General features: G+C 51.5%; 1 protein-coding gene across 5 annotated transcripts in view; it reads right to left on the reverse strand.

Moving 5' to 3' along the window:
* CALD1 (caldesmon 1) overlaps window positions 1–8,632 on the reverse strand; it is a 151,736-nt gene that overhangs the window by 85,155 nt on the left and 57,949 nt on the right. The window contains exon 1 of one of the 5 annotated variants that reach the window (XM_045288758.1): window positions 5,007–5,260. The exons of the other annotated variants lie outside the window; for them this stretch is intronic. Coding sequence (XP_045144693.1) covers window positions 5,007–5,059 — 53 coding nt within the window. The 5' untranslated portion in view covers window positions 5,060–5,260. Of the gene's footprint in view, window positions 1–5,006; window positions 5,261–8,632 lie in introns of those variants that run through there. 5 annotated transcript variants of the gene reach the window in all.

Consider the following 8,632-nt stretch of genomic DNA (forward strand, 5'->3'; position numbering starts at 1 on the left):
GCACTGTATGTGGAAATACGGTACCATTTAATGCCATGCTTGCTTACGTAGTTTTCATCTACAAGCTGAAAGCAATCAATTGACCCTTAATCAGAGAAGAAGTTCAGAAGATTCGATCTTTAAAACCTATCTCTGAAGCCCAACGCGAGCAAAAATGGCCCGTTTGGTACACCAAAGGCCTCAGAAAACGTATACCCCCTTTACTTAGCAAAGGAGCCTCCTTCCTTCCACACTACCTCAACCACTGATGCTCCCTGCACATAGTTCTAACAAAGAAATTTCCTGATCGTCTTGGCCACAGCAGACTAGACCATTGTGTACCCTCAAGGGAGACAGATCGGCAACAGTTAGACAGGACAGTTCCGTCTGCTGATTCAGTCAAATCCCAAGTCATCGGGACCCTTATAGGACAGAGTAGAACTGTTCCCCCACCTCATTGTGTTTCCAAGGTAGCACATCTTCACCTAAACAGACTGACTTCATTGGTCTTCCTGGAAGCAGCTGGTGGATTAGAACCTCTGACCTTTTGGTTAGCTGCTCAATCACACTGTGCTACCAGGGAAGATACCAATAAGAAGACACAACCAAAAGCACTGTCATCAAGTCAAAGCAACTCACCGCGACCCCCCAGGACAGGGTGGAATAGCCACTGTGAGTTTCTGAGACTGTCACTGTGTGTGGGTGCAGAGAGCTCTGTCTTTCTCACCGCATAATAATTGGATCCATTTTTGGGTGTTGAGGGGAGAGTCTTACAGACCTCTAGGGTACTAGAATTTTCTAGCATAAAAAGAACTATAGGCATAGGCACGATCCTCCACAACCAGAAAGTGTTTCCACTGCGTTTCCCGTGTCTGTGTTATGGAAGAGAAAGAGATGAGCTCCATTATTATTATTTTAAAAGAGAATTTCTTTTTCCAGATTCAACCTGCGGGGGGAGTGGACTGCTCCATCACCTGGTCACACTGACTAGACCAAGTTTTCCTGGGTTCATGACAAGCGTTCAAATTCATTTTTACAGACTCGAAATTTCCCCTGGGTGATTTTTCAGTCCTTTCTGTAGAATCTTATCCATTTGTACCCACCGTGTACATACACGGAAAACCAGGTACGTGTTTCCCTGCAGGATGTTCCGTCTAGTCCCTTCTCTTAATAGGCGCAAGCATGGCTATCAACCCAAAACGTCCCAACCCGACCCACTGCAGGTTCTGATTCATTGTGATCTCATGGGCCAGAGCAGGACTGTGTCATCGGGTGTCCTAGCTTCTAATCTGTATGGAGGGGCCTTGGTGGTGTAGTGGCTGGATCAGCAGGTAGAAATGACCAGCCACTCTGCAGAAGAAAGATGAGGCAGTAGAACAGCCTCGGAAACCCCCAGGCACCGTTTTACCCTGTCCTACAGGGTTGCTATGAGTCAGACTCAATTTCATGCTGCTGTTAGGTGCCTGGTCCTTGGCCACCCTCACAGCTGCTCCTAGTGGGCCCGCCGTTGCAGCCACTGTGTGGATCCTCTGTGTTGAGGGCCTTCTCTTGTTCACTGCCCTGCTGCTTGACCAAGCACGATGTCCTTCTCCAGGGACTGGTCTCTCCGGACAACACATCCAAAGTATGTGAGCTAATCTTTCTGGAAGCAGACGGCCACATCTTTCTCTAAAGCAGTGGCTGGTGGATTCTAACCACTGACCTTTCAGTGAGCAACACAATGCCTAAGCACTGTGCCACGGGCTCCTTGGATCTTTATCCCAGCCGAGCAACCAAACAGAAATCCTAACCCACTGCCACTGGGTCCATCCTGATGAATAACGACCCTCTAGTGCAGGGGTTCTCAAGTTGTGAGTCACCACCCCTTTGGGGGTCGAACGACCCTTTCACAGGGGTCGCCCCATTCACAACAGTAGCAACATGACAGTGATGAAGTAGCAGCAAAAATAATTTGATGATTGAGGGGTCACACCACCTAAGGAACTCTATGAAAGGGTCGCGGCATGAGGAAGGTTGAGGACCACTGCTCTGTAGGGTTTCTGGGGGCTTTAATCTTTATGGGAGCAGATAGCCTCCTCTTTCTCCCACAGCATGGCTGGTGGGTTTGAAGGATACTGATGGTAGACCCAGAATCTCAACTCTTCCACTGCATTCGGGTTTTGGGGGAAATGAGAAACATGGAGGTGGAGATGGTAAGTCTGCCCGGGAAACAATCTCTCAGCTCTCTCAGGAAGCGCCAATGCCAGCACCTTGCAATCTACAGAAGCATACAGTGGCTTCTGACCGGCCTACAGGACAGAAAAGGCCCGGTGTTGGTCTGGCCATTCGGGAATTCTAACATGCCTCATTAAAAAAACACAAAACCAAACCAAACCAAACAAAAAACCCCACAAAACAATACAATACCACCAGTGGTGCTTTGCAGGTCATGAAACTGGGCTACGTGATCAGATGGAAATGCAAAGAAATCCAGGATTCATCTTGTTGGTCACTTGTCTGGGCGTTTCCCCTAGGGTGTCTTCCAGAGAGAAAGGGGTCGGGGCTTTGTGCATCCCATGGCTCCAAGGAAAAGTGTCCATTTAGATGCAGGATGTTTGATTAATTCAACCCTGCTGGTGTCGTGTGCTGGGAGTCCAATCGGCTGCATGGCAACCCCATGGGACAGAGTACAACTGTCCCCTAGGATTTCCTAAGCTGTGATCTTGATGGGAGCTTTTCTCCCGAGAAGCACTTGGTGGGTCCCAATCCACAACCTTTAGCAGTTGATAGCTGGACTGCTGGACCCTTGGGGCGCCTGCTTCTTCAGCAAGAATGGGGAGTGTAAAGAAGGGTGCTTGAGCATGGGCACCAGCTGGATGCTGAAGATTCTAAGATGCAAACGGTCCCTCACAAGGTGGGCTGCTAACCATACAGCTGGCAGCTCAAAGAACTAGCCACTCCGCTGGAGAAAGAGGAGGCTGTCTGCTCAGGGCCACTGAGTTGATTTAGACTCAGAGCAGCCCCGTAGGACAGAGGTTCTCAACCTTCCCCATGCCAGGACCCTTTCAGACAGTTCCTCATGTGGTGGTGACCCCCCAAACATCAGATTATTTTCGTTGCTACTTCTTCACTGTCATTTTGCTACTGTTGTGAATGGGGCGACCCCGGTGAAAGGGTCGTTCGACCCCCAAAGGGGTCTCGACCTACAGGCTGCTCTAGGACAGGGTAAAACTGCTCCTGTGGGTTTCCAAGGTTGTAATCCTTTATGAGACTAGGAAGCCTCATCTTTTGCCTGAGGAAGGGCTGGAGGTTTCGAACTGCTGACTTTGCAGTTAACAGCCCAAGGCTTAACCACTCTGCCAGAAAGATTTACAGCCTCTGAAATCTACAGAGGTAGTGTTACTCTGCCTCCCGACCCTCAGAGGAATCAATGGCAATGAGTTTGGGGTGTTTTTTTGCTGCTGTTGATTTGTTTCAAACACTTTACCACCTATTAGGGCCAGAGCGACTTGTTCACCGCCAGGTAAAATTGGAAGGGAGTGGAGACAAGGGGGAGCAGAGAGAGACTTCAGGAGGAGCTGTGTGGTCCTCTGCTCAGAGCCTGGCAGCACAGACGAGGAAAGAGTGCCAGAGGGAACCGAATGAGCACAGAGGTTGGAGTCTTGAAGCCACACTGTGGGGGGATTTTGAATGCCAGGCTCAGGGAAGTGGGCTGTGTGCATCCAGGCGGGGGCTGGCTCGGAAGGAGGCCGTGGGACCAGAGAGCAAGTAGGCCGTTAGAATAGTCCAGCGGAGAAGCAGTGACTGCTGGGAGCCAGGCAAAGACGGAGGAGAGACGCGTGAGCGAGATCAGGAGAAAGTGAAGTTGAGGTTGTTGTTGGTGGGGCCCTCTCTTCCTCCATGGCAGGCCTGGTGGCACCTTTTCCCCTGCCTGTACCTCAGTGTCCTCCCCTGAAATGAATTAAACAGTCAATGGTTTTTGGACTTCAAATTCCAAGGGTGTTTGGGTGACTTGGCGGGGGTGGGGGTAGGGGGAAGAATGGGAAGGGGGTGGGGTGGGCACTAGGCAAGGTCTGAGGGTCAAGTGGGGGTGGGGATCTCTAGATCCCAGCTTGTCATTTAAGCACAACATCTACTTTATATGTAAGGAACTTCCAGGTCAGATGGCATTAGGCGACAGGCAGCAAGCTAACCAGACAACCTCTGCACCCCCTCACACACTCCCCTGGCCCATGAGCTCACTCATGGATAAGGGGGATGGGGCTGACGCAGGTATCCTGGAGTTCAGGACCCAGGAGGAATGTGTCTCTGTTGATCGGATTGACGGTTGCCTAAAGCCTTGGACAGAGTGAGCGTGAGGCCTCAGGTGTGTCTGTGCCCAAACACCACAACATGGCAAACACTGGCTGCAAGGTCACACTGCATGTTTCCTTTTAGGCTCCCTTCCCCCAAGACCCAGGGCCTCTCAAGGCCCCTAAGCTCCTCCCGTGCTGTAATGACCAGGCTTTGGGAAGACAGCCTGCAGGCAGGGGTGCACCCCGGGTTGGGGGTGGTCCCTTGGAACGCTGATATTCCAGGATTTCGAGATCCTAAAACCCAGGGGCCGTTATCGGAACACGTCCCTGATCAATAGCACACGCTTTCCGCCCCACTCGGCCACAGATGGCCAGGGCGTGGGGCTGGCCTGTTTACTTTCGGGATTGGGCAATGCGGGGGTCAGGGAAGGCTCCATCCGGGCTGGGGATCGCCAGCGGCCAGGACGCAGTTCCGGGACAGCAGACCCTCAGGGACACCCTGCCTGCTAAGCTGTTTGGGGGGGAAATGAAAAAGGGCCCTTGGGAATAAACCTGGGGAAGGGCCTGGGAGCGGGGTGCACAGGGCAGGGCGGAAACGGGATCCGAGGGAGCCCCAAGGGTTGACCCTCCAATGCAGACAGCTGACCTTAGGCTGGTTCCTTCCCTCTTCTCCACCCCCTCTGAAGAAGTCCTTCCTTTGGACCATAATTCCTTGTGAAAACGCGAAAACAGGAGAGGCGAGTGATCACTCACTGGGACAAGGCGGCCAGGCTGCGTCTTCCATGCGATCCCGCTCCACTGAGCATGTCCGCGGCAGGCCCCGCGCCCGGGACCGAGGACTCAGGGCGCAGGATCCAGGCTCAGGACGTGGACACCGGGGCTCGGGGCGCGGGGACCGAGGCTCAAGGGGCCGGGCCGGCCCGCGGAAGGGTCATGCTCTGCGAAGCGCCTAGAAGCCCTGACAGGGTGCAGGATGCTCCGGGCCTCTCCTTTGTGTTAACACTTTGGTCTGTCCCCGGTGACGGTGACGACAGCCTGGGCTTGTCCTCTGCCAAATCCCCTCCTCCCCACCCTTCCCCTCTGCGGATGATCATCAGAGCGCTGATTGTTATTTTTTACTGTAATCTCTCTAATAGAAGCCCATCTCACCGAGCTTAGGAGGTGGGCCCAGTGCTTGGACAGGTCCAGAGGACCAGGGGAGTAGGCACCAGGGTTCCCCCGGGGTTCTCAGGACAGGGGGATTTAAGATGCCTAAGGACAAGCCATGATTCCAAGGCACAGAAGGAGTCCAAGATAAGGCTGGGGATTCAGGGATTAACGTTCTTAGCAACCTTTCCCGGGGAAACCAGCGTGGTGGTGCCAGGTGCATACACAATGGGGTCCTGCAGCCATCACCCCAGATCAGCCCACTCTGCAGTTAATCAGGGCGTGTTCTCAGGCCCTCTTTCAGAGCTCTGTTCTCAATGAGTTCCCTCTGTTCTCGAACAGTTCCCACTATGAAACTGGTCTGAAAAACTCCTTCTCCTTTTATAGGGGCAAAGACACCCAGGATGGGGGTGACGTGGCTGGCTCTCTGAGAACCGAGGGCCACAGTCTAGGGTTGCCTCTGAGTGTGTTGACACCCAGCCACCCACCTGGGGCCCATCTCCTGCCCCCAACTGTCCAGAGAGGTGGGTCAGCGCACGCTGGGCAAGCGACCAGTTTCTAGAGGATGGTGCTGCCTCAGAGTGAAGATCTCCTCTTAGCAGTAGTAGACAGGTGGTGCAGGGGCACCCGGCTGCTTATGGTGCTATAGATAGAATTGTGTCTCCCAGATATGGGTTGGAGTCCTAACCATGGTACTCATAGAGGTGGTCCTATGGGAAAATAGGGAGACATTCCCCCCGGGGGAGACAGAGAGTGACCCTTTCCCTAATTAACAAGCAAGCAAGCAATCAAACCCAAACCCACAGCTAATGAGGAGGAGCCAGCCTCTTTGGGTTTTGGGGACTGTTATATCTTTCCAGGAGCAGCCAGCCTCCTCTTATCCTCTGGAAGCCACTGGTGGTTTCCAACTGCTGACCTTGCAGATCCACGGGTAGCTCACTCATCCACCGGGGCGTATCTAACCTTCCCCTAGTCTCAGAAACCCACGGGGTGGGGGTAGGGGGGCAGTTCTCCTTTGTCCTCCGGGGGTTGCTATGAGTCAGAATCAACTCGATAGTTTGCGGGCCCCCTAAACTGTGAGGACATAAATGTCTGTCCTTGAAACCTCTCACATTCAGTATTTCTGTGACAGCAGCAGCAGGGGGCGATGCAGGGGATGCAGGGGACTGACTTGCAGGAAAGGAAGGAGGCCTGGTGGTGTAGAGGCTGTGAGTGGGGCTGCAGTCCACAAGGTCAGCAGTTCAAACCACCAGCCAGCTCCATGGGAGAGAGACGGGGCTTTCGACTCCCATAAGCAGTTACAGTCTCAGTGATTCACTGGGGGGCAGTTCTGCTCTGCCCTACAGGGTCACTATCATAAGTTGGCATCGACTCAGTAGCAGTGAGTCCTGGAGAATGAGCAGCACAACTCCAGTCTCCATGGTTTAGGGCAAACGTGACCTAGGAGGAGAACCATTCGGCGTCACATAACATGGGTCCCTTTATAGGATGAAAGGGATCATTGAGACCTACAGCTTTATGCCATAAAGAAATAGGCTCTGGACATTTCTACCGCTCAGCTGAGGTCCACCAGCAGCCTCACAACAACCACTTGTGTGTCTGACTTAAGGACGTTTAATTTTGCTAGGTCAACCACGCCTTTCACTTCGACTAGCCCTGTGATTTGGATCATTCTCCTCCTTTAATATTATGCCTCTGTTGTGGTCACCAGCTATAGAGTCAAGACAGGCGAATGAACTTCAAAGTTAATTATCTCCAATAGTCATCTAAGGATACATGGCTCCCCACCCCCAGTGTGGATTGGTCATTTAATTGCGTAGAAAGAACTCTGCCATTGAGTCTGCTCAGACCCATCAAGGTAGGATACATGAAGGAAATGCCCTTGTGCATTTCTCAGGCTGTACATCTTTAGGGGAACAGAAAGTCTCATCTTTCTCCCTCAGAGTTTTGAACTGCTGACTTTGCAGTTAGCAGTCTAATGGGTATCCCACTGCCCCACCAGGGCTCCTAAAGTGCACACGACATACATGAAATGAGAGCTACACCTGCCTTTACACGAGAGGTGCCTCATAAAGCCTTTACTGACTAACCTTGAGTTTTTGTCTCACAGCTAAAATAGACAATGCATTTATTGAGGGACAGCCAATAATCCAGTCCAGTTAATTTTTTTCTGCTTCAACTACCATATATACTCGAGTATAAGCTGAGGTTTTCCAGCACATTTTATGCATTTTTGTGGTAAAATTTGGTGCTTCAGCTGATATTCGGGTCGGCTTGTACTTGAGTATATACGGTAGTTGTAGAGTTCAGTGGTTTGTGTGGTAGACAGAATAATGCCCTCTCCCTCCCAAGTTGTCCACAGCCTACCGTATATACTCGTGTGTAAGCTGAGCTTTTCAGCACATTTTTAATGCAGTTTTGTGGTAAAATTAGGTGCCTTGGCTGATATTTGGATTGGCTTATACTCCAGTATATACAGTAATTCCTGGTCCCCGTGGATTTTGTCTATCAGGAGCCTTGGTGGCACAGTGGGTTCTGAGAGAATGAGCAGCACAACTCCAGTCTCCATGGTTTAGGGCAAACGTGTTCTGAGCTGGCCTGCTAACCCTGTGGCCAGCCGTTCCTGTCCCCTTATGTGGTAAAAGACATTCTGCAGATGTGATGAAGTCAAGGACGTTGGAGAGGGGATCCGGAATTATCCACATGGGACCACTCTAATCACATGGGTCCTTAAAACCAAGGAAGTCACTCAAGAGATGGGGAGCAAAAAATCTGAGAAATACAACCTGACGGCTTTTGAAGATGAAGGAAGGGCCACCGGACAAGGGATATTGGCGGCCTCTGGAAACTGGAAAAGGCAAGGAAACTGGCCTTCTGGAGCGTCCAGAAAGGAGAACTGTCCTCCTGACAGCCTGACCTCAGCCCAGTGCGATCGGTGTGGCGCTTCCAATGCTCAGAACTGCAAGGTACATTTGTGCTGTTTCAAGCTACCAAGTTTGTACCAATTTGTTACTTTGACAATAAAAATGAATATACATTTGATTATGGGACTGATTGGACCTTGGGAATAAATTGCACCTCTTGGCACACCCCTTCCCCTACATCTACATACACTCACTCCAATGATCAGATGGCAAGTAGTATGAAATCAACCACAAAACCCTAAACTCATATATTGTATAGTTGTTCTAGCCCACCAGTGGCCTGTCAGTCAAAATCTCTCTCTCTCTCTC

The sequence above is a fragment of the Echinops telfairi genome, unplaced genomic scaffold, assembly GCF_000313985.2.
Source record: "Echinops telfairi isolate 266 unplaced genomic scaffold, ASM31398v2 ScPeMD7_23;HRSCAF=83, whole genome shotgun sequence".
NCBI classification, from domain to species: domain Eukaryota; kingdom Metazoa; phylum Chordata; class Mammalia; order Afrosoricida; family Tenrecidae; genus Echinops; species Echinops telfairi.